General features: G+C 45.4%; 1 protein-coding gene across 2 annotated transcripts in view; it reads right to left on the reverse strand.

Annotated features, from left to right (window-relative positions):
• LOC119405874 (serine/threonine-protein kinase N2) overlaps positions 1-26,833 on the reverse strand; it is a 133,696-nt gene that overhangs the window by 69,347 nt on the left and 37,516 nt on the right. For both annotated transcript variants that reach the window (XM_037672704.2, XM_037672711.2), the window contains 4 exons: positions 25,164-25,273; positions 19,400-19,543; positions 5,267-5,339; positions 3,319-3,453 (listed from right to left, as the gene is read on the reverse strand). In XM_037672704.2, coding sequence (XP_037528632.1) covers positions 3,319-3,453; positions 5,267-5,339; positions 19,400-19,543; positions 25,164-25,273 — 462 coding nt within the window. The remainder of the gene's footprint in view (positions 1-3,318; positions 3,454-5,266; positions 5,340-19,399; positions 19,544-25,163; positions 25,274-26,833) is intronic.

Raw genomic sequence — 26,833 nt, forward strand, 5'->3', positions numbered from 1 at the left:
TAAATATATATTTTTGGATTTTATTCGTGTTAAGATGTTCGTGAAGTGGGCTAAAAATTTTAACTTTTTATTAGTATTCATAGACCCGCCAACTAAAAGTTAAAGCAGGATTTTATCTTTAGCTTCTCACATCTCTATACAAACGCGCTATCGGCGCTATCCATATCGGCATTAGCATCACCAACTTTGGCATGGCGTTCGCGTTGTTCGGTTTTTGCAGTTCAGCCAGCCGTTTGCTGTAGTTTTTCTGCACTGTTCGATGACCTTCGTGCTAGCTTGTTTTCTACTCGGGCGTTCACGTTTTGGGATGGGCAGGTACCTGAATAGCTACACTGCTGGCTATAAGTTGGTGATCGAGTATGCTCTCGAGCATGGGAAACGTGCCGCCGGCAGAAAATTCGACGTTGACGAGAAGTGTGTTCGACGTTGGTGTGCTCAAAAAGAAGCCTTGCGAAACACCAACAGCACTAAGCGCGCTTTCTGAGGAGAGCAGTGCAAGTTTCCCGATTTGGAAGAAGACTTGCTCCGCTATGTGACTGAAGTGCGGAATGATGGTCTTGCACTCAACGGACATGCTGCGTGTGAAGGGACTAGCCTTGGCGACTGTACTTGGGTGGATCCAATCTGCGTGGAGCTCGGTGTCGACGGACATTGTGTCCCGAAGTTTTAAAGTCGCCGGGATATCTAACAGCTTGGATGGCATGGAAGATGACTGCATGTGGGGTGACGGCGCTTCGCAGCACACCATCTCGGACTCCAAGTCTGAGGACTCGCCGAGTGACGACGATTGAGCACGTATGTCGCAAGAAATGTCGTATACTGCAATAAACGCTCTTCGTTCGCTAACTGGTGCGTTTTTACTTTAAAAAAAATGTCGCGTGTATGGGCCGCACCCTGAAAATTGGCCCTCATTTCTTGAAAAAAAAGTGTGGCCCTTACACGCGTTTATACGGTATACACTAAAAGGCATGCAGATTGTATGGGATAAGTATGTACAGGTACGCAGCATAAAATGTGCATGATGTTTGGAGCTTTCACGCAAGCACACGACTTCAAACACTTGTTCATTTCCCAATTTTGCGCGGGTTACCACATGAGGCAGGGCAGCTGGCTATTACCCCAGATGAGGAGGCTATCGGAAGTGCTGGCTGTGCCTGTGTTCGCAGATGTGCTACATACCATCCCCAATACTCGGACTCATCTCCCTGCAACACCTAAGAGACCTTGTGGTTGTTGCTATGCACAAATTAAACATCTGTCTCCTTGGCTAACAGAAATTTAACTACCTTTACAAGGTGTTTTAGGTGAGAAAATGTTTTAACATGCTGGCCCACACCGCTTCACTGCTCCTTTGTCAATGATCAGCTTGTCCCCAAGCGTAAGCACTGGCAGTTTCCACAACATTGCACATTGCAGTTGCCCAACTTATCACAGGATGCACGCAGAGATGGCTCGGTTCCTAATCATTCCAAGTTTGGACTACTGTCCACTACGATCACAACTTGTAAAACACCTGAACTTGCGTTGGTGCTGCCAAAGAAATGAGACAGAGAAGGTGTAGCCTGTGTGGATGAATGCAGGTGGCAGTTATATAACACCAGGAGGGGAAAGGAAATCATGAGAAAGCAATGTGTGGCAATGGAAAATATTGGAAAACAACAAATGGTGAGTGCAAGAGGGAGCTCTCGGAGGCTAGTGGCACGCTGAAGTGTGTCCGCTGCTGGATTTGCATTTATGTGCAGGTCGTATGAAACAAGTGGTGCACCATCTTGTACCATATAACCAAACCTTTGAGTGCAGTGTCTCAATGGGAAATTTACCGGGACTGCATGAATACTTGTAAAACTTGGGACATACGAAAATTGGGGACACATAAGCAGGGTTAAAAAAGCATAAAATTTCAGTTGCTATTTTGAAGCAATTGGTGTTCCGAAATTCATAGCGCTCAAACATTTTACACTGAAACAATGGGCTTTTAAAAAGACTGATTTTTCAAATGTTGGTTGATTTAAAAAATTCATTAATTTGAGGTTTTTACAAAAGATTCTAACCAACCATATGATGCAAGCAAATATGCACCACACAGAACTCTCATAATTAGAAATGTAAAGTTAAACCTGGATATAACAAAATTGACAAATTCCCGAAAAAATTCGTTATAAACAGGTTTTCGTTATATCCAGTTTCAGCACGAAAATTTGGAAAAGAAACGCACAAATTAAAAAACAAGGGGAATTGAAGGCAGAGGTCACCCAAAACATTTATTTAGCGCCAAAAAACCGCATTATTTTGCTCAATTACTTGTTTGTGAGGGATGGCAATACAACGCTGCTCTGTCAGCGTCCAGCCATGGCCTCCAAGACTGGCTCCGGCAACACGCAGTCGTGTTGCCGGAGCCAATCTCAGAGGCCACGGCCTCGCGAACCCGCGGGTAGGAGCGCTAGATGGCAAAGTGCGTGGCGACAGTGACGAGTCAACCTCCGAAGATCCGTCGTTGTTAGCGTGGTCGTGGACAGTTTCCACCAGCACCTAATCTGACATCTCCTGGATAGCGACGACAGTTGTCGGGATTAAAAAAAATTGCAAAAGCTGCACGTCGTCAGGGGCTGCTCCATGCGCGTGCAGTGAAACCACGCACCTGCCCATGGCGTTGAAAACGAAGAGCGAATGCGGCACGGCCCCACATATGCGGCGCGAACATTAAGCGTAACAACACGGAGCAAGGATTTATTTTTTTTAGTGCCTTAACCTGGTGTCACATTAACGAAGTGCAGTTCAGAGATTACTGCAACAAGAGTGGCGGTGCCAACGCAAAAGCCGATTTTCTTTTTTTTTTTTTTTTTCAGGAAGCTGGTGCAGTTAGCGTTGTCGCACCCGCGGTGGCAAGAAAGCCGGCTTGAGGAGTGCAGGCCTCGCCTGCCTGCCTCCTCACGCACACCCGCACACATGAACGAGCGCTTGCTCTCGCCTCGCAGTCGCCGGGGCTTTGAGTGCACCATGCGCGACGACGGCACTTGGCGCTCTCGTCGCGGGGCAACCGCAGAAGATGCATGCGGCTTCTGCTCGTGCCAAGATGACAAAATTCGGGGCAAAACCCCGAGGTTGTCGGCGGCGAAAATTCGTTATATCAAGGGTGTCTCCCGTTGACACTTTGTTACCTAGAGGTCGCAAATACATGTGCTTCTATGGAGTACAGCGGGAATAGAAAAACTTCGTAATATCGAGGAATTCGTTGTATGGAGGTTCGTTATAGGCAGGTTTAACTGTAGTTACATCAGAAAGCTGCATTATCAAGCTTCCATGAAACAATCATCTGACCTGTAGACAGAAGTGCGTCAGGGGGGCTGACTGTTGTCACGTGGTCAGAGCAGCCAGGAGGCATAGCACGCTTCATCAAGCGACCCCAAGTAGCCACGTTGATGTTCATTTGTGTTGGCCGGAGGAAGTTCTTTCCTGTAGAACATCAGGCATTTTAATGCAATTGGAAATTGATTATCAAATGTCTTTTGCATCATGTGAGAAAAAAGCCACAATATATTTGTTTTGAACATATCTGCAAACAAAAGCACCGTGAGACAATGTTCTTTACATAAGCATGTATTTAATCACACAAAAACAGGAGAAGCAATGCACTCTCCCGTGACTGAGAATTGGCACGAACAAATGTTAATTAAAACACTGTTTGAATTAACATTACCAACCCACTCAACACCATGTAGGTAAACAGCAGAGTAGTTCTGACAATCTCAACAAGAAAGTGAATGTGCTCACAGACTAATACTGATGACTAATATCACTAATGCTCCAATGATCCCGTGACCATTTTCATGCAGCCACAAAAAGGGCATGCAGGTCAATTTTGCACATAAAGGTTATTTTATGTTACAATAAAAGCTAGTTAATGAAAGATGCTACTTGAAAAAAAAAATTTTAAATACATAGCCTAGGGCAATGAAATTCTTAGATCTAACCAGTTTTATAGCAAGTTGCATAGTTTTCATTTTTGAACATGACAATGCGTAGTATGTAGATCTCTTTTGCTCCCACTTTTTCTGCTACTAAGCTTCCATATTTATGAGCCATTGATGGCTCATGTTCCTCCACAGCAACTGTAGAATGCCGAGAACTTACTAGAAAGTGTGTAGAAAATGCTTTACTGATGGGAAAAATTAGAACCTGAGAAGTCTTAAATTAAACGTTCAGACCCTAGTAATTGTTTACTTGAAATTTGTAATAATTATATAAGCGATATCAAAATTTAAAGGAGATAAAGGAACTCCAGACACTACATGTGGAAAAAATTTCGCCCAAGCCCAACCATCAGAAGTTCAAAAAACACCACGTCCAAACTCAACAAGTTGCCGAAATTTGCATTTGAAGAAAAACGTATTTTAAAGGCACAATTTAAAGTTTGTCTATGTGGCCAAGACGTATTTGTATAAATTATTTCTTCCTTCATGAGAGCTTGGGAATCATGGTTATTTTGAGCATGTGGCTTTGGTGAACTTCTCACGCGAACTGCAATGGCAAGTAGCTACGCGACATTATCCAGGGGCCCTGGACAATATGCTTTTTATAGTTTTAAACAGCCACCATGTGCTCCATGAAAGCAATTTTAACCCCTTTTTCAGGTTACATAAAACCTTGATTTTTTTTTTTTTGCCATGAAAGTAGAGAAACTTAACTTGGCAAAACAAGTAAAAAAAAATAATTATTGAAGAAACTTGCATTTTTCGAGTAGCATCTTCCCTTAAACCAAATCTTACTGCATTGGAGAAGAAATGGTAAGGGTTTACCAGGATATCAAGTGCCACATACCGATATTTACAAAGAATGCACACTGCACATACAAAGAATGCACACTGTTGAACACATGCAGTTCGCCACGGCATGGGGTTCGAGACCTACAGAACCACACATGCTGCCGCTACACTATACGCCACACCACATGATCATAAAGTTGTAATAGTGTCCAGTCAATATGGCCGCTAAGACATTTCCTCCACACCATTTTCCAAGTGAACGGGCTGGGCCATAGCCTATGGATGGGCGGGCCCATGTTTCCTTTCTCCATGGGCTAATAATGCCAGCACCTCCGGGTACGAGCTGTGTATACCAGCAGCGTAGTACTGCCCGGGCTGAGACTATATACGACCACCTAAATTTAGGTAACAATTGTATTAAAATGCCATTTTGGCACAGCTTGGCGCGGAATGGCACAATTCGTGCAGCACTTCCACTCCTGTATGCTGAAAAAATGATTCACCTTTGTGAATGAAAAGTTTTCGCTGTCGCTGTAGACGAGGTTTTCTTGAGATCATTGGGTTCACAAACTTAATCTGGAAAAAAGAATAAATAAGAAGGTGAGTTATGACAACACAACAAACTTAAAATTTATACTTGCACAAGAGCACATCAAAGATGCAAAAAATGATTGACCTCGAAAGGGCTTGCAACTGATTTTCAAGCACTCCCTTTTATATAATAATCTTTCAATCTGAGAAATCTATTCTACTCATTGTATTTACTTGCATAATGATCACACCTTTTTCCTAAAAAAATTGACAGACTTGGGTGCGAGTCGCAGGTCAGAATTTTTAGCACAGCTCACTGCCCTTTGCATGAATTGCCCCATGGAAAGCGTGGTGCATATGCAAGGGATTCCAATAATTGTTAAAAACATTAAAGGAAACCACCTGTTTTGGCAACTACAGTGCCTAATCTACGCTTTACCAAAACCACTTTGCTGAAAAAATAATTTAGTCAGCACGAACTTTTGAGAAAGATTACGCTAAAAATAATGAAGTTCACGAAGGTGTCTCTCGTCCTCTTCACTGCCAAGTGCCACCACCTTGGCATTGTATGAAAGTTCAAACTTTTGCCATTCCATTTGTAACCTCCTTCTGATACATGGCCATGTTGATAAATGGGGAATATAAAAAAAAATCGCCTGGCAATTTTTCCGACATGCATGAAAATTTGGACATTTCGCAGCACCATCACAAGCCCTATAGAGTACAGTCAACGTCCGATTTTTCGGACTCCCTAGGGACCGCAAAATCGTCCGAAAAATCTGGCAGTCCGAAAAAACGAATTCATGTTTTTTTTATTCGGCTCAAGCTGTCAAATCCCCACAGCCACGTCCAAAGTAGCTTGAATGCCTCGCAAATACATTCGGTACCTGCCGCGAACCGCGCTTAACTGCCTGCCAACCGTCACTTGCAAACTTGCATCTCGTGATGAGCGCCGCCGATACTAGCAAAGGGTGGATAGATTACGGCTCTCTCGCATGGAGCGTTTGGAAACAATGACACGGAACACAAAGACTGTGGCGGGAGAGCGGACGACTCGTCCGGCTTTCCCTTATGCGTGTGCGCACGTAAACGATGCATACACACATCGCCGAATCTTCAACGATACGCAGCATTTGCTGCCGTGCGAAACTGATCGTTTCTAGTTGTGTGCAGCACATCGCCAACTAAGCTGACACCGTCACTGTACTGTCTGTATCGTATGCATGCATCTATCATAAAAGTGTTTGTGACGCACACTTTGTTCCTGACCGCATACGGGTACGGCAATGGCGAGCTGGTTTCGTCCATGACAGCAACGCGTCCATGCAGCGCACTTAGCGGTCTTGCACAAAGAGACAGCATGAATGGCGGCGTGGCACATTCGGGTTCTCGCCTATTAAATGCGCGCAGTACGCAGGCAACTGCGCTAGGTCACATGCACTGCTGGGCAGTTAACTGAAGATGCTTATCGTAAGCTTTGTCAGCGATTAAGCCGTACTGGCGCGTTTGCCAGCTGCCACCATCATGCCTCCATGCATTTCCGCTGCTTATCCCAGTGATGCTACCGAGGACTTCTGATTTGGAGCAATTTTTGGAGCAGCAAAATTTCCGTCTTGGAGCACTTTGGAGCAGCAAAATTTTCATCTTGGAGCACTTTGGAGCAGATAATTTCGCATCTGGGAGCACTTTGGAGCAGCGAATTTTACATCCTGGAGTGCAATACAGAAGCATATTGCATTAACATTCAAGCACCTGAGTATTATTATGGGGTTCTTATGAAGGCTAGAAATATTTCGATTCATTGCAAATCTCATGGAAAAAATCATCTCAGGAGCATAGGCGTGCGCACAGGGGGGGAGCCCCCCCTCCCCTAATCACCTAAGAGGGTGATTAAAGGGGGGGGGGCTTAACCGCGCTCCCCTTAACCCTCCCCTTGTGACTTCTTTTGCGCGAAATAGCCACATCCGTGGCCTCTGAAAGAACCTAAGAGGAGGGGGGGCGCAAAATCTGCCCCGTACATTGACCCTTGCGATAGCAATTATATGGACACTCTCGGCGGATTTTTGCCGTCGCCGTTGCTGTAATTTTCCGTATAAAGTCTAAATTAATAACATCACCACGCGCATTCTAGCCGCGGGTAAAAGCTCACGAGCGCTGGCGACGAACGCGGCTGAAGCGGAGATTAAACTAGCCGGCCATCTGTCTCCGCCGCACGGACAGCGCATGAGATAACATCTTCCCACGTGCGGGCCTGCCGTCGATTGCTCATCAAAGAGGGAACGCCCCACCCCTCTTTCGTAAGGAGCATGAAGGGACGCCAGCGGAGCGGAAGGGGGGGGGGGGGCATCATTCAAAGGGCGCAGTCGCTTGCGCGCACACTATCTCGAGTCATCAGGAGACGGCTCGTAAACTTGCTGTGCCTTCAACGCTTACTTCGCGTTTAGAGAACTCAGAGCAAGAAAACGCTTCGGTTCCTGGAGGGGCCATATTCGCTTAACCCCTTGAGGGTTTTCACCGTACATGTACGGCAGAAGCTTCCTGGTACCAAAAGGTTTTCGTCGTACATGTACGGCATAGCGTTTATTTTTAAAACATGCGCCTTTTTCGATCATTTCTCTCGCTTGGCCTGTGCTCCCACACTTCGGGAATACGTGGAATTTTTTTCATGCGCCAATGTCTCTGCGTTGTATTTTTATTTTGCTTCCCAATACAGCGCGCCGGCTATCGCTTGCCCATCCGAGCGCGTTCGTGGTGCAGCTGGTTTAAAGTGCGCGCCTTTTTCGATCATTTCTCTTGCCTTGCATGTGCTGGAACACTTCGGGAATACGTAGAATTTTTTTCATGCTCCGATGTCTTTCTGTTGTTGCTTTTTTTATGCTTCGCAAAACGGCGCGCCGGCTATCACTTGCGCAACCGAGCGCGCCCGCGGAGTGGTTGGTTTCAAACGCGTGCCTTCTTCGATGATTTCTCTTGCTTGGAATGTGCTGCCACGTTTCGGGAATACGTGGAATGTTTTTTATAGCGCCGATGTCTCTCCGTCTTTTTTTTTTTTTTTTTGCTTTCCAAAGCGGCGCGGCAGCGTTCAGTTGCGCATCGGAACGCGCACACGCGGTGCGGCTGGTTTCAATTTCGTACTTCGGGTGGTTTTCGCTTCTTGCGCCCGCAAAGCTGATGGCTGTTTGGTTTCTAATCTCTCAAAGGGTGACCGCTTGTTACTCTCTCGTTTATTGCACCCCGGGGCGCGATTACATCTGTTTTTGTGCGGCGCTACATTACACAAACGACACCGCCGTAATTGTGTTTCCAGGTTTGGGGCCTCGGAAAAACTAACTACGTCTTGTTGGCGATAAGGCAAAGGATTACTGTAGATTTTTCACTCGTTTTGCTTTCCGGACGGCCGCACAACCATAGAGTTTTCTTCTGTGCGCTCACTGACGCAGTTCACTTCGTTATGGAAGCGCGCCGGTTGCTCTGCTGCCAGTGAGTCGAGCAGCGATTCTTCCGGTGCAGACTATTCCCCAAGTGCCGAATCAGAATCTGATTAATTGGATTTCAGTTTGTCAGACGAGGATTTTTTGACGAGTTCAGACTCCGATGACTATCAAGGAGCGACATCTGAAAAACGTGCGCGGCTAGCCATGCTTCAATGACTATCACACGCTGAAAAGTTTTTAATGTTAGAGCACGAACATTTTTAACCGGGAAAGTACTCTGGTGCGCTTATTTTTGTATGTCTGTGAGCTATGTTTAATACAATGCATAATTTTTATTTATAAAAACCTGGTAAGCTTTCTTTTTCAGGATTTTGCTTGATTTTACTGCGAATAAACCATGTGTACGTAACAACAAAAATGATTTTCTTGTCACTTTACGGTCATGAAAAAAAATTTTAGACAATATTTTTCTTAAATAGAATCGTCTGAAGAATTTATTTCAGCAAAAAAAAAAATTACACATTTTTGGACTAGATTTCGCGAAAAAATTCGACCCTCAAAGGGTTAAACCAGCGTTTTTTTTTAGTTACGCGAGATCGGACCCAAAAGAGTTAGCTGCTAGTCTTACTTCGTTTAACAATACAATTTTTTGGTATCGCATTCATTGCTTCGCTCTTAAGTGAAACTGAGTTTTTTTAACCGTTAGCTATAGACCCCCGAAAGCGAGGGGCGGACGTGCAATATGGCGTAGCCGCTTCACTGTGGGCCGTCGGCGACGGGCGTGCTACTGACCGCTGCGCATTTGCGGCTGCTCCGACCAGGAGATATGATTTTACTAATGAGATGACATTTTTAAAAAAGCAAGCAAAAAATTCGAATTGGAACCCTAGCACGTGAGCTCGAAAGGGCAAGGCCTTTTAGGGGGTATTTACCGCAGAGTGATTACAAACTCGGACGTGCTGGCGGAAGGAATTACGAAAAAGCTGTTCTGGATGAAGATCCATGGATAAAGTATATCTGAGGAAAAGTGTCAACGCGTTTCCACCGTTTGCGTACTCTTCCATAAACGCGAAGCAAGGAAAATTCGATATTGTCCCATATATCTACTGCGAGCGATCCCAGATTTCATTCCGCGATGTCCAGAAACAGAAGTGACAGACATTTTAGCGGCACTCATGTAGTTATTACTGAACATTGCTTTCCTTACGTGCCATGCGACACTTGAAACGAGCTATCAGCAGCGTTTCTGGAACAGACGACGTCCGCCGATGAATCGCCGTCGCACTTTCTTGCTACCGATAGGCCTAGGCGTCACGAGCTTCTGCGGAGAGCGCGTTTTGCTGTCGAGCCGACTTGCAGAACAGAAGCTGCATCGGCACCGTGCATGGCATCGTGGCTTACTCGAAACGCACGCGCGAGCGCTATTTATTCAGCGGAATAATTCTTGGTCCATGATTGCGACTTTATTGGCAGCCCCAAGATCGAGCTGCACATGTTCTGACGCGCCGGCGGTGCGATTGCCGGTGATAGACGGCCCCAAACCCGAGACTTTGTGCAGTTCGGCGCAAATTTCGTCGATACTATCAGGATGGCGCAGTTGGCGCAGGAGTGGAATCACTGTTATCCGTAAAGACATCGCCGCACGACGCCGTTATAGCAGCCCCTTTGAATTTCCCGTCTGCTTCACCCCATAACGCTCTGGCATTGCGGCAAAGCTGACTTTCGGACTCTGCTACTGTCGCAAACAGATAGACTCGCGAAAGCGCTGGTTCGAACCTACGAGATAGACGCGGTAGAGGTGGGGGCTTCAAATAACGACTTTCAGACCTGCAATTTGGGCAGAAAGTCTGAAAAACCGGACACGGAAGAAGATCAGCATCCGAAATTTCGGACATTGTAATACATTGACGTCTATGGGGCTGGTAACAGTGCCGTGAAAGCGTAAAAATTTTCGGGCATGTCCGGAAAATCGGGCGTCCGAAAAATCGGCAGTTGACTGTAAATGTTTAAGAAAGTCTGAAATTTCGGATGTGGAAATTCTTCTGAATCAAAGTTTTTGGACTTTCTGCTCAAATTGCAGGGCCAAATAGCATTAAACAGCTGCGTCAATCATAGCGCAGGTTCAAACCAGCGCTCTAGTGAGTTAATCAGTCATAGCAGGTTCCAAAAGCCAGCTTTGCCGCAAAGCCAATGTGTTATAGGGTGAAGCATACTGAGAATCTGAAGGGATGTCATGGCGCAGTGATGATGCCTCTTTAAGGATAAGCACCTGAAATTCATGGAGGCGTGATGGTGGCAGGTGACAAAAGTGCCAGTATAGCTTAATCGCTGAGAACCCTATAATGACCCCATAATGATAAGCATGTTCAGCGAACTGCTAAATGTTCAGCAAACTGTGGCCTAGCACAGCTGCAAGTGTACTGCACCCTTTTAAATGGCCAGTAAACAGGCTCCAACATTTTTTTTTTACATCTCCCAAACAAGCTCGCCAAATTCGTGCAGAAAGCCACGGCAATCGAGGTGGTGATTTTAGAGCTGGTCTCCTTAAAACTGACACCACTTTTCGAAGGAGAGTTTACTCTGCCATACAAGTCTCCTATATACATACAGAGACAGCTTTGAGCAAGTCTTAATAATAATAATATCTGGGGTTTAACGTCCCAAAACCACGATATGATTATGAGAGACGCCGTAGTGGAGGGCTCCGGAAATTTCGACCACCTGGGGTTCTTTAACGTGCACCTAAATCTAAGCACACGAGCCTCAAACATTTTCGCCTCCATCGAAAATGCAGCCGCCGCGGCCGGGATTCGATCCCGCGACCCTCGGTTTTTGAGCAAGTCTGAAGCTCAACAAATGCTGATAAGACATTTTATTTTGATATTAAAGTCAATTTTCCCATGGCACACCTACCGCAATCGACACTAGCTGGACGTCAGGCTATAGTACTAATACTGGCGACTTTACGCAGCAGTCTGGCAGGATGTGACGTCAGGTACCAAAACTTCCAAAATGGCCGCTTGTGCATCATCAATGGAGAAATGGTGCGGAGCGGCCATGGAAATGTCACAATATCTTGCACGAGCACGTGACGAGAAGCTCATAGTGTTGTGACGTCAGGGTACAGCATGAACCAAAACTAGCTTTTAAACACATTCTGTAATTACTTTTTCAGAGCGCACTCACGCTTAGCTGTACATTTTCTAGGCTCTCGAGGGCTTGGCCTTTCATTTGGCGGAAAAGAAAAAAAGAGAAAAAACTGAATATATTCGTGTCAGTACCCCTTGATTATTATTCTTTTGTTTGCATAGTGGCACTAGCACCAATTTTATGGAGATTTCTGGCCGTGCCCGTACAATCGGAAGGACTACTAAAAATTCACGAGTCTCCCGGGCAAATCGGGAGAGTTGGCAGGTGTGTAATATACAAGGCAGATGCTCTGGACTTGCGAATGGGCTGCACAGATTTCACCTGCAACATCGGTTGGTTGGACCATTTTATTAAGCGAAACAATGTGGTGTCGAAGGCTGCACAAGGTCAAAGCAGCAGTGTCGATGCTACTACTACTTGGGAGGTGCCAACATCAGCCGAAACATAAAACATGCTAAGCTTGCAGTGAAATACAGATCAGTGCAGCAGCGAGGACGATCGGCAAATGTGATGTGTGAAGCAACTGGATCACTCCTTCCTAGAGTTGCTTTTCACTAAATAAAATTGCAGTGCTGGAAAACGCAGCTGGTTGATAACTCTGGTATACATTTTTTTTTAAATCTTTACAGAGAGGCAGTTCAGAAGCTCCTGTGAAATAGCTTGATCAGTATTAAGTTTTTAGATAGAACTCTACTTTTCAACTCCAGTTCCACAACTTTATCTTAAATTTTTTCTAGTTTTCACTCCATTGAGTTAACGAGGTATTTCTGTACGTGCATTTGCTGTGGCAAAGTTCTCTGTATTCACTCTGTTCTTGACCGTACACAGATTGAGCGATTACGGGTTGACGCAGCGATGGCGAGCTTCCTGCAAAGCACTCCGCCACCTTGCACCAATGCTTCTCGGAGCCCATGCCGCTCCCGACTGTGCTTCTTTGTTAACATCAATGTTTCTGCCCATTATGATAGTGCTAGTAGAATGCAATGAAGCCACACTTTTATATGACAGGATTAAACTGCTGCTTATGACCAGGTAAGGCCTGTTGTATACACACAGACCCGCATTTTAGGGGCGAAGCTCCTCTTAGTCTAACCTTGTCACGCGTCCGGCGTCCAGCGTAAGGCATAACCGGCCCATCACCAATCCTTTGCAAACTGCCTACTACTTCGTCTTTGCAAACATCCCACTACGACCGATCACCGATCCATCACTTCATCGACCATAAAGCCGTTATAATGAAGGGGGAACGGAAGCCACGTCTAGCTACCACTTACGATTAATAAAATTTCTTGTATAAATATACACAGTGTTTGTCACGTCTTTGAAGATGTACTGGGCTATCGCTTTGATTACTGCTGGGCAAAACCACTCAAGATTTCACGGTGTAACCATGATTGCTTCAGGAGCTTCGCTCAAGCTCTTCATCATTCACCCGTGGATATGCTGTGAATTTTTTACACTGTAGATTTCATTCTGATGATCAGCATTCCCATGAGTAATTGACCTAAAAAGCATTCAGGCAGATCTTCTAAATGCTGAATGCCAATCACAAGTTCTAGCTGTCTTGCGAGGCTATGTATAGTACTCATGAATTAAAAGTATAACGACTGCCTATGAGAAATTGCTCGCCATAACTATGTCATGTCGCTACAAATCTGGCCGCTAAAAGTAATCTTGGCTCTGATGTAAGTATTAAGTCAAAATTACACCGATAGACGAACTATAGATGTTGGAAACAACAGTATGCGCACTACTTAGCGCTAAATTTTCACGTTCCAATCCGTGAGTAGTGTATATTACCTTTGTTTTCTGTTAACAGTTTGTCATTTGAAGTCCTCAATAACCTGCAGCAAACCATGTGATATCCAGCACTGCTAAAAAGGACAGCGGCTGAAGCACTGTTGGTTGCAGAGAAAGCTGATCCTCAGCCCTAGTTTTTTTTTCATTTGAGTTTGAGTCTGCAGGGGTGGAAGCGGGCTTGAGCGTTTTGGAGCAGCTCAGGGAGCAGGAATAATGCTGTTTTGGAGCAATGCAAGTTAGTTTTGGAGCAAAATTGTAGGGTCAAACATCATTGTTGTTTAATTTTTATTTCTGGTAAACACAAGAAATTCCAACGATTTTAGAAAACATTCAATATTGATGAACCAACAGCACTTAAACAAATGATATATATACACACACACGCGCATACGTGTCATCATTAAAACATCACAGCTGTGATAAAGCAATGACTCAGGAAAACGAGATAAGCGATGTTTTGAATAGCTACACTTGACTAGACTGACAAATGAAAAACCTTCATGGTAATGAACGTTTTCCAGCAGCGGCGTGATTGCACCTCATTTGCCGGGTTGCATTTTCGTCAAAACCCTACGCCGGCTTCAAAAAGTTCCTTCGAATGGATGGATGCTATGAGAGTCCCCTTTAAAACTGGGCGGTGACATGTCTGCCACCAGGCTCGAAGAGAAAAAAAAAGAAAGAAAAAAAAGCTTCCTTGTTTCATGTTGGCCTAATACCTTATGTACATTGATTAAATCTATGTTATTATACCAAAAAAATATAAATTCACGGTCCATCTCTCTGCCTCTTAAGGCAGAATGACCTTATTTTCCCCCCATTATTTATTTTTGTTCTTTATCTCTACTTTTCTGCCACCAATACTCTAACCGTCTCTTACTTATTTCTATCGCGGACGTGTGCAGCTTTCCATTGTTGTCCCTAAAACCCAAGGCTTCATGTAGACTCGTGCCCACACGTATACCTGGGTGAATATCGCCACATTCAATCAGTACATGTTCCATCGTTTCCTTAGTTCCCCCGCAGCATGTACATTGTTCTTCTTCGTTACTGAATCTCGCTTTATAAATGCGCGGAGGTCAGCGCTGTCTGGAGGCATTGGAAGAAACCAAACAAACACGCTTCTGCACCCCAAACTCCACTTCTCGGACGAGCGGGCGATGCGCCGCGCGAGGCGTTTTCTTTTCTACTTCGAGTAGGAAGACGCGGCGGCGCGATTTTTGAGACAGCGTTCATCAAAAATGACGCGCGCGACCCTCCGACCTCGCGTCAGTCGCGCAGATATCAAGCCATTCGGGACGCAACAGCGCGATTTCGCGAAGGCGATCGTCAAAAAACGCGCGCGTCCCTCCAAACGCGCGTAAATCGCGCCCAAAATTGCGCCACGCGCTTCCACCTTTTCCCTTCAAGTTCCAAGATTTGTCAATTATTGGTGTCGGTTATATGCACGCAAATATGGCACTTGAGGTGCGATGATACTAGATGTCGCAAGTGCACACTTTGTATCCCGTGGTTCTGTTTTCGTACTACCTCACATTCGTCTTTTCAGTAATAAACGTTGCAAGTGTCTATCTTGTTCTTTTTTGTATATTTCTTCACTCGCCACCTCATGTACCAAGCCACACACAGCCACGGCGGCGAGCGGCATGTCATGTTGTGCTGCGGATGGTACGAGCTACAGCGTACTCGACCACGAGCCGAGCGCAGGTTCTGACGAGCCAAAATCGAACAACGCGACCGATCGTACTAGCGAGACTAAGCTCGTCGCTGTACGATCGCGTTTACATGCTGCATTTAAAACGTCTAAGGGCTTGTGTGCAATGCAACAAATTCTGCACATAGAGAGGCATGCTCTCGCTAAAGAAAATGAGTTTCAGAAATGGTCCAACCGACTTACACAAACCGAAGCCCTGTGAGTGATTTCGCAGTTGGTAGTGGCTTCATTGACCGCAAACGGATAAAACAAATTTTTCGTTTACATGCAGACTTATGAAACAAAATCCATATTACACATTCAGCTATACAGTGATTTCCTTAATGCAAAGTTTCTAATAATGGTCGCGCGTTTACGTTCGCGGCAGCTGCTCGCACTATCTTCATGGCTTCACATCAAATTAAATATTCGCAGTAAATAGAAGCTTTTCGACCTTATGAAGCGTCAACGCACATACTTTTATTCATGTTCGCAATCCCAGGCCACGATGACAACAACCGCCTCGTGCGCGCAGCGCGCCAAAAAACTCCGCTGCCGCCGGCGTCACAATCGAAATATGGCTGCACAACTCACTTTCTTGTTCGCTAGGTTTTTTGCGCCTTCGACAAGGTCGCGAGAGCGCGCCAAGTGATGTGATGATGATATAATGATATAAGCTCGCTTGGGCGCACCATGACACGGATGACAGCGGCACATGAAGGCACCAAACGTAGCCTCGGTGATCGGTTCCGGCAGCGCACCGGAGCCCATCGCGGAGGCCGTGCACCAAAGACCGCTTGGGAGCAGTTTCGGCGCAATAATGCGTTTTGGAGCAGGATGGCGCAGCAGAAGCGCGTTGGCGCAGCGTGGTGCAAATGGCGCAGCACTTCCACCCCTGAGTTTGAGTTTATTCAACCACGTGACAAGTACACGAAAATACACTGTATACGTGGTTTGGTGCGAAGGGAAAAAAGCTGCATTTCACAGCTTGACTGGCCCCTTCACCCAGAAAAAAACTAAACTACAAATTTACAAAAATTACAAAAATTACAAAAATTACAGGCAGCGGAAAGCGACAATACAAAAAGAAACACGCATGTGGCCCATGACAGCAAATAATAGAATGACAACTCTGAGATACATACAAAAATATTCATAACAGAGCAATGTATGAAAGAATAAAACTGAATAACCATTACAGAAATCACCGAACATTCATTTACAACACAATCAGCACATCCGATTTAACATTTCAGTTTTAGACAATATACGCAGATTATCAATTGTTAGTTTCCATTTGTTCATCACACTTGGAAGGCGGTAACGTAGTGTTTCAAATCCATAGTTTGTGCGAGGACAAGGTACATGCCAAGTCTCCGTATACCGAGTAACGCGACTGGCAGGATTTGGTTGCAAGGTGGCCAAGGTGCGTAAAAAGATACTTCCTCTGCGTATTTCTTATTTAAAAGCTGACAGAAGCTGGTATTCGTAATAACGGGTAATTCTTAAAATTCTATATTTTGCAAATATTGAAGCAGTGTGTGCGTTATAGGATACACCTTCAATGCACCGCAAGGCATTTTTTTGTAACACGACCAGGTTCTTTAAAGATGCTTTAGAGCCTGTAGACCAGACCAGATGACAATAGTGTAAATGTGAAGAAAAAAGAGCATTGTACACTAATATTTTTTGTTTCACAGGTAGTATGTTCTGGCATCGACGCAACACACCTAAAACTTTACAAAGTTTGTGACTAATGTGTTCGGCATGGTAATTCCATGCCATGTGTTCGTGAAAATGGACATCGAGAGTTTTAACTGTTTGAGAAAGTTTAATTTCAACGTTATTAAGTACAGTCAAACCTCGTTAATACGTACCCGCTTTAAGCGTACTAACGGTTAAAACGTAGTTGCGACGAATCCCCCACCGAGTCCCATAGAGCCCAATGCATTCGCTGACCGCTTAAGCCGTAGTACTTCGCCCTACGCCTACCGGTTAGTGCGTACCCTGCGTACCGCGATAACGTTTTGTGCCATAAAATTTTACTGCGCCGCTAAACTTCCCGACGCCACAATGTGCCGCCAAAGGTTTCCGTCTTTTCGAGAAGTGCATAGGTCGGTCGATCACTGATTCCGACTTCCGCGCGATTGCGGCGATGCTTTTGCGGGTAAGCGAGAAAGAACGAAGGTGAGGCGGCGGCCACCGACGAACGCGCCAGCATGACTTATCGCCGACAACCTTATCACAATAAGTATCTTCAGATATCTGCTCGGGCACGCGTGCGGCGCAGCACCACTTTAAGCCTACTGCACGCTTTTAATAGGCGACAACCTGAACGCGCTGGGCCGCCGATCTCTGCCGCCTCGTTGCGCGGGGCCGTGTTCAAGCGCACGCCGCTTTGTAGAAAAGAAAGCAGCTCGCTGTTGCGGAGTTGAGCGTTGCTGGTCGCGGGCGACGAGAAACCTTTGCATTGACGCTATCACGTTAAACGCACACGTACGGTACAGCAAGCGTAGCGATGTTGCAACCATACTGCACGCTTTTATTGGGCGACCATCCAAACGCGCTGCCGTTCGCTGCCAGGACCGCTACAGCGTCGCGGAGTGCGCATCGCTTGCAGGAAGTTCGTCATCGCCGCGTTAACCGAACAAGCTACTCGCCGCATCTGTGCACAGTCTGGAGTGAAGTGGCTACGAAGAACACTCCCACGACAAATGCGCGCGTGCGGTACAGCAAGCGGCCCGGCAGTGACGGCGTGAGCCGAGAAGGCGACGCGCTGCACGCAACTAGCCAGGAGACGATCGGCTCCACGCAGCCGTACCACATTTCAATGGAACTGCGTCAGTTTTCGTTTATGAGCAGATCGCGGTACAGACGCACGCACATATATCGCGGAAAGCCGACAATGTCCGTTCTGTCGCTATGTTGGTCACTGCGTATACCGGACGCTGTAATAGTTCCGAAATGCTGATTGGCGTCGCCACCGCGCGCTATCGGCACTATCGGACGGTCGTGAGAGAGTACCAGAATCTTTTCTCCACTTTGGCAAAAAGAAAGAAAAGGCTTTGCAATGGGTACTTTAGGCAATATTTGCTGTGGCACTGTATTTATTTCTTTGCTGGCGGCGATGGCGTACGCGAGGAGATGCAAATCTTTACTTTGTGGTTAATGCGTACTACCGTTTAGTGCGTAGTTACGCGGCGTTCCCGGCAGGTACGCATTAACGAGGTTCCACTGTATGAGTTTGTGAGACGTTTCAAATGACCTGGCTTTTGCACGGAACAGTACAGCCTTGCTTTTAGAGCAATTAATGTGTAGAGAATTTGCCACAGTCCAGGCATATATTTTATTTAGTATTTCATTAGCAGAAACAATGAGGTCATCAGCCGTTTCCCCAGAAAAAAATATACTGGTATCGTCCGCGTAGATTACATATTCTACAGAGCTGTCAATACGTACAATATCGTTGATAAAAATATTAAATAATAGGGGTCCCGAAATGCTACCTTGAGGTACACCATTCTTAACGTTCATGGATGATGATAGCTCTCGATTGATTGCTACACACTGTTTCCTATTAGATAAGTAGCTTCTTATTAAAGCTAAAATGGTACCGCGAACTCCATAACAGTCAAGTTTTTCTAGCATAATATCATGGTTTATTCTATCGAATGCTTTCGAGAAATCTAGAAATATTCCTAGGGTAAGTTTTTTTGCTTCTATATTTCTTAGAATCAATTCCTTTTGGTATAGTAAGGCACTTTCGGTTGAAAGGCCTGACTGAAAACCGAACTGTGACGGCGTAATAATGTTGTGTTTGTTAAAGAAATTAGATAACCGAATGAAAATAAGTTTTTCACACCCGTTAGAGAAAACTGGCAAAATCGAAATTGGTCTGTAGTTTCCTAAATTGCTTTTGTCCCCACCCTTTTTTAGTAGCCTGAATACTTTTCAGCATGCAGTGAATAACACTGTGGAGATTTATCCTTAAGAGATTCCAAGAAAAATGGAATTAATACAAAAATGCTTACCTCCGCAAAGAGAAGTCCCTTGGGTTCCAGATGAAGAGCCATGCCATGCCTGTCATCATCTATGAACTCTTCCAGCCGGAGAAATTTTACAGCACACATGCCACGCCAATCTTTCCAGTATATCTGGATCTCCAGTTCTCGGGACTGCATATCCATTTCGGAAGGGGGGGGAGAGAAAGAGAGAACAAAAGAGAGTCTCATCATGCTGAACTGCACTACTACTTTCTTGATGTATAAATTTTCAAAACACAAGTTTCTCCCCTTCAAGACACTACAAGAAATATGATGAAAATGCAGTGATGTCAAATACGTATGAACATCCACATCAATTATTTGTTTATTTTATTTATGACTCACTGCTAACGTTACACGTAAGGTTGTAGCAGAGCAGGATCAAGACACAAACAGTGAAACCTCGACATAACAAAGTCAGTACAGTGAACTCCCGTTAAGACGAACTCGGTTAAGACGAATTCTCGCTTATACCGAACAACACAGGACCATTTGTTTGGTTTCCCATAGACTAAATGCAAAAAAAATTCGCTTAAGACGAACCGCCCAACTGTACTCTTCTGTTAAGACGAACTTTCGCTAGCGATTCTGTGAAACGAACACTGCAGTCTTGCTGGGGCATTCAGGCTACCGAGAAAAAGCAAAAAAGATTTTAAAAAAGCGCTTCCTGGAGAAAAGACGCGAAGCAGAAGCAAATCGAAGAAGACCGGTCAGCGGATAAAGCCGGTATCCCCCCTCACCCCCAGCCTGTGGGTGGGGGAGGTGTGGGCTTTATCAGCAAAGAAAGCAACAAAAAGAGTAGGGGGACTTACAACTTGGACCCCCAAGTCACTGCGTCCCTTTGTATTCCCCCCCCCCCCCCCCCCCCCCCCCCCCCCGTTCTTCAGTTTCCCAGCTGGAGTACAAAGGAGAACAGAAGAAGACTACACAAGAGCTTGGTGCCCCCCGCTGTGGTCAGAGGGGCAAACGCAAGGGGAGTGGGGGAAAAAAAGGAAGCGACAACAGGAACAAAACAAAAATGGTCTGTGCATTACAATAGAGTACAAAACCGAAACCATGATTGCGGCGCACTCCCGTCAGAGGGGTCAGGTGCACTGTCACCTCCGTCACACAATGGCGGCCGACCACATGTATTTTTTGGTCAATTCGCGCTGGTTCGCGTAGGACCTGTGTGCGTTGTACCTGTTCCCAGTGAAGTGCAAATTGTGATGAGCCATTTTGATTATGGAAGCGCATGACAAAGGAAGGCTATTTTGCACAGTGAATAGAGCTGCGTTGTGTCTTTTTCGTGTGCGCGATGCTTGTGACCGTGAGTAGATCGATGGGATATCTTCAGCTGCACGTCGATCGGGAAATGTTACTACAGGCCGAAAACAAGAAAATATCCGGACCTCGAAGAAAACCTTGCAGACTTTCTTATGCAACTCAAAGTATAATAACTTTGTCAAGGCAACAGCACGCGACCGACGCGTATCCAGAAGTGATCTTGGAGCCAGCACAACAGGCTCGCAGAAGAAAAGAAACTGCCAGGACAATCAATTTTATATTCTTTGAAGGAAAATCTTAATTTCTTTTTCTAATCGTCAACATAGGAGCGTGCTACAGTTTTATCATTAAAATATGGTAGCAAATATCTTCATGAGCTTTTTATTTTTGAACCCGCGAAATTGGGTGCTCGTAAGATTCGTGTAAATACTCTGCTTAAAGGCATAGTTTTTATCTAGATGAGCCAAATAAATGCTTTTTCTTGTCTTTTTGCCCCCATTGTTAGTCTACACCATTCAGTGTTTTCAAATAACATATTTGGATGCACTTGGCATGTTAGCATCTCTCTTTTGGGGAGCACTTCTGATAAGCCGAACTCCTGATAAGACGAACAGATGACCGCGGTCCCTTCGAGTTCGTCTTAACGGGAGTCTACTGTAAATATGCTTCTTTAGATCAAAAGTTTGTTACACTGAAATTCAACTTTCTATGTCAACTACAGTCAAAGTCTGATTTTTCGGACTCCCTAGGAACTACGAAATCGCCTGGGAAAAAAAAAAAAAAAACATGCCTTTTTATTCCGCTCAATGAAAACAACTTTTATTGATGAATGAAAACAACTTCAAATCACCACAGCAATGTCTGAAATAGCTTTAATGCCTCCCAGTGGCATTTTGGTGCGTGTCCAGGCTCTCATGAATACATACCTGCCGCAAACCTCGCTTAACTGCGGGCCAACCACCAATTGCGAATTTGCATCTAGTGCGTCTGGCGCCACCGATACCAGTAAAGCGCGAAAAGAATTACGACTTTCTGGCATGGAGTGTTTGGAAATGATGACACTGAACACAAAGGATGTGGCGGAAGAGCGGACAATTTGTCTAACTTTCCCCGATGCGTGTGCGCACATAAACGATGTGCTACTGTACGAAAATCTCCACCATCACGCAGCATTTGCTGTTGCGTGAAGCAGATCATTCCTAGTTGTGTGCAGCATGTCGGCTACCAAGCTGACGCCGGCACTGCCGAGGTGTTTGCTGTACCGTACACATGCATTTACCATTCATTATGCCCACTCGGTTCCCGACCGCACACGGGCACGGCGATGGCGAGCTGCTTTCGTTCGTGAAGGCAACGCGTCAGTGCTACCCACCCACAGTTACTACAGTCAAACCTCGTTACAACAAACACCACATTAACGAACATTTCAAATTAATGAACTCTTAAGAAATCCCATGCCGACTGCTTATAGTTTCAATGTAAAAATATTTCACTACTACGAACTTCAGAATAACGAACATTTCAGAATAACGAATGTTATTTAATTCCCGTGTAATCTTAACAACACCTCAGTACTACGAACTTATATCCTGAAATGCGAGGATTCTTAGATTTCAGTGCATCGGTCATTGCAGTCGGAGCTGTAAGGTAGCAGACGACGCAGCGCGAAGAGCGGACGCGCTAAAACCTGAGATGGCGCGGGAGGAGAAAGACGCGGGCGGAGAATTTTTTTTTTTTTTTTTCCTTCGTTGCGGAGGCGACAACGCATTAGGTTTTGTAAAGGCCCAACCGCATGCATTGCACGCGACTATTTAGCGAAGGCGACTGCGACAAACGGGCTCTGTCGCGCTGTCACGACGAGAGCACCCACATGTTCGCGACAAAGTGTCACGGTTGCTCGATTGAAAACTATTGCGTGCACGCAGGCAAATTACGAAAAAGAATTACAGAGTAGATGAATGACAACATGCCAAATTCATTATTGTCTTGTTTGAGATAAGGATGCCATAAAAGCGTTTCGTGACTTTCTTTTTTCGCAATCTTATGTTTAACTGCGACAGTAGTATCTGCTGTGATCCCATGGAGCGCCCGGAAGCGTACGCTGCCTACGCTACGTCCCACTTGTAAACTGTGTTATGTTGGGGTTAGTCCATGAGGCGCATCTCGACAACGTTTCCTCTTGCTGTCATAGAACGTTTAAAAAAGCCGCAGCGCCTCACATCGTTGCTTTGCAGGGAGAACGGCTACCTCACACGATGATGTTGACATTGCAGCAAGCTACCACCAATGCAGCAAGAACCGTCGATCAAGATTAACGACAAAATACTGCCGCTGCCTCGCTCTCCGCGTGAGATGGGGCTGTAAAGAAGGTACAGTAAAAGCTCGTTAATTCGACTCTCGTTAATTCAGAAAATCGGTAAATTCGGACACGTCATCAGGTCCCTGTAAATATACGCATCACTCTATGAGACTGGGCGCTCATTATTTCGGACAGATTTGACCGCAAATCGGATAATTCGGCCACTTTCGGGCCGCTGGCGAGGCTCGAAAATGAAAAAAGAACAATCTGGAACAAAAGTGAAGCTCAAACGCAGCATCGCCATGGACATCAACTATCGACTTGGCTTGACTTGAGACTGGTTGAACGGCTTTTCTTCGCGTGTGGGTTTGGCGGTGCCATTTTGTTGCTTTGTTCCCGTTGGTGTGCTGCATCGTTGAACGCCGCTTTATCGAGGATCGACTCAGTACGGCTCCTTTAGCTTGATCGTTGCTGGTCCTTTTGTGCTGAGTTCTCGTGTGACCGCATTCTCCGTCGATGGCAATGCCGGCGAAGCGGCCCAAGTACGAGGCCCAGGACTTCACCACCAAAATAGGAAATTTGCAAGCCGTGGAGGCCCTCGTTGTCCTTGAAGAATTTTGTTTTGACACTGCAGACAGCATGCGAGCTGCTGAGCACCTTGAAGGGCTCAGAAAAATTATGTCCACGCGAATTTCTGCTCCTAAACAGACAAGCCTGCGCGATTACTTTGTAAAGTAAAGGTATGTTGAAAAAACTCTTGCACTTGTGTTTATTTCGACCATTCGATAATTCGGACATTTTTTCCGGTCCCTAGAAATCCGAATGAACAAGCTTTTACTGTAATCTATAACTTGCATTCCTTGAAGTACGCGCCCACTGCAAGCATCACGAGCAAATTGCAACCGAAGCGAGGGTCAGAGATGCTGCCATGTTGCCGGATATCGTCATGCTCACTTCCGGGCGACAAGCAATGTTTTCTGGCTTTCCAGAAACCTGCGACGCGACAAGCGACGGCGATGGATGGCCCTCTGCGACAGCAAATCCTGTCGGCCGTCGCTCAAAACTCGTGTGCATGCAGTTGGGCCTTAAAGGATTGCAGCGATGACATGGACGACGATGTCACGGTAGCACCCGAAGATTGCGATGAGTCCGTGTCGGCCACAGATGCGTTGGACTACTTGAGGAAACTCCGCATATTCATAGAAAAAAGCTGAACAGCGACCGAAGCGGTGCATAAAAATGCGGATGGTGTAGAATCGTTCGTGACGCAGAGTTTGTGCTGCACCCGTCAAAAAACAATCACGGACTATTTCAAATAAACGTGCCTTGTCTGACATTCACGTGTGCATTGTTGTGAGAAACGAGTTCAAGGCCGTACCGTTGCAAAGGTAGGACGTATGCGTTACTGAAATTCTATTGTTATGGTAAATTTTTGGGCTTTCACTATAACAACCTTTCAGAATAACGAACATTTTTCCGCAGTCTCCTGAAGTTCGTTATACCGAGATTTCACTGTATGTGGGTAGCCTCTTTTTTTTTTTGTCGTTTGTTTTGCCGGTTGCGTCATTCTGCACGTGGTTGTGGTGGTGGTCCGTCAAGTGTGTTTTTTAGACGTTGTGCACATCAGATTTTCTCTGCCTTTGTGGTTGCTCAGTGGTTACCGTGCTCAGCTGCTGACCTGAAACACGCGAGTTACGTCGTGGTCGCGTTTCGATGGAGGCGTAATGCTGGAGGCCTGCCCACTGTGTGACGTCGCTGCAGCTTAAAGAACTCCACCCTCCACTACCGCATCGTTAAATCCCATAAACTAACCAGCCAAGACGTGTGTATCTTTGTGGTCTGGTGTCAAATTTTGTGTGCTTGGTGGCATGGTGCCATCTCCTGTGCCACCCGCAACAGTCGGCAGCAGCGATCGCCAATGCACTGACGATGTCACTGTAGCCCAAATACAACCAAATCTGCTCGTCCCATGAAGCAGGGCATTATTGGAAATTTCTTTAGGCTGCTCTAATTCAAATAAACTTCATTTTCATGTCTTTACAAATTTTTCGGGCTGTCAATTTTTCGGACTAATTTACTGTCCCCGCCAGGTCCGGGAAATCGGTCGGCAACTGTATTTATTTAAATCTAAGAACCCAAGCTAAACAGTTGGGAAAAGACCCTTACATAAATAAAGTCGACACTTACCCTATCGAGGGTTACAGTGAACCTCTGGTCCCATGCTTGCTGACTACATGGTTTGTAGGTAGTCTGGCCCACATGAACATTGTCAAGCTTTAGAACAGCCATGATTTCATCTGCAAATAATAAGGTCAATGATTATGTGAACACACCACAATTGAGAAGCAACTCTAAAACAATCATCATCTTGATTCATTCAAGAATGTACAACACAAAATAAACTACAAAGCAATTTAAATTTAACTCTGGGGTTTTATGTGTGAAAATCACAGTACTGACAGATGTACTCAATTTATTTTTCATTGTAACCAGGTTTTACAGGTTAAAACTGTTTCCACATGCTGTCGCTTGGTGCAGGCCACACCTGAATGTACAGTCGAGCCCGCTAATAACAAACCTGAGTGTCAAGCAGCATTCGTTCGTTATATGCTGAAGTTCATAGTAAATGAAGTACGAAAAAAAAAGCGTGATGTTTGTTTGTACAGATCCCATGAAGCCAGCCTCCAATTTATTTATAAGGCAGCATTGTGGCGTTTGCCAAGGCCCTTGCTATAAATGAGTTGCCCAAAGTCCTGTATAAAGCCCATTGCTACAGGTGCACTTATGGGTGCTGGCTCCGAAATTTCGTCATCCGATTCTTCTGCATCACACTCGGTCCACCCTTCACGAACAATGCCCTCGTCCGTGCCTGTCTACATGAGTCAAAGCGGCCAAACTAGCCAAACCATGCAAACCAATCATCACGTGTTGATCCAGGAAGAAAGAGGAAAAAAAAACACAATCTGGCCTTGGGTCTATCGTGTAAAGAAAGCTTAAGTCAGTTTTGCCGCTGTAAACTGGTATGATGCAGAAAAAGCGTACTACAAATGGGAAGGGGCAACCGGCTGTCTCTAGCATAGTCGCTGAAAGAGCGCCGACCACAAGATTGCCGCCATTACCCTACCATTGTCTTTGTTGCCTTTCCATTTATTTACAGATCGGCTAAAACAAGCACTATTTAACGTTAGTAATACAGTAAAAGCTCGTTAATTCGAACTCGAAGGGGACTATAAAGTTGTTCAAATTAAGTGGAGTTTCAATTTAGCGGGCGGGCGCTAGAAAGAATGGACATCGCCCCACACTGTGCGGGCAGAGCCCGAAGAAGCAACCTCTGGACTCATCGCGAATTAGGAGCTTGTACACGTTTGTGACATGATTTCGTAAATTAAGTCAGTGAAGCTCTAACAGCGAATAGAATTAATTGATCAGTCAATGATATGACAGAAACAAGCACCGACATGCACTCATGTGAGCAGTGAGGGTTATTGTGAAAATATATGACGCTATTTATGCTCTAAAATACGCTTATTTTCATGGTACAGTTATCGCAATCAAAATTAAAAGTAATCAGTAATTTGCATTTGCTTGTATTTTTTCTGTCGCGACTCCATGAGCATAGTTTGCAGCTTGCCCAGGAGCTCCAGCGCTGCGTCTGAATTCTCATCTACTGTGAAGTGCTGCTTTTTCGTTCTGCATCTCTCATAAATTTGGTTTTGTTTGCTTTTGCTACACATTGTGATCATTGTGGGCTGACTTCTGCGAGGAGCGATGAAAATCAGGGGCTCCCAGTTCAAATTAACCGTTGTACATATCGACACGTTCAAATTATCAGGAGTTTTCCCCCATAGAAATACACA

The sequence above is a fragment of the Rhipicephalus sanguineus genome, chromosome 1, assembly GCF_013339695.2.
Source record: "Rhipicephalus sanguineus isolate Rsan-2018 chromosome 1, BIME_Rsan_1.4, whole genome shotgun sequence".
NCBI classification, from domain to species: Eukaryota; Metazoa; Arthropoda; class Arachnida; order Ixodida; family Ixodidae; genus Rhipicephalus; species Rhipicephalus sanguineus.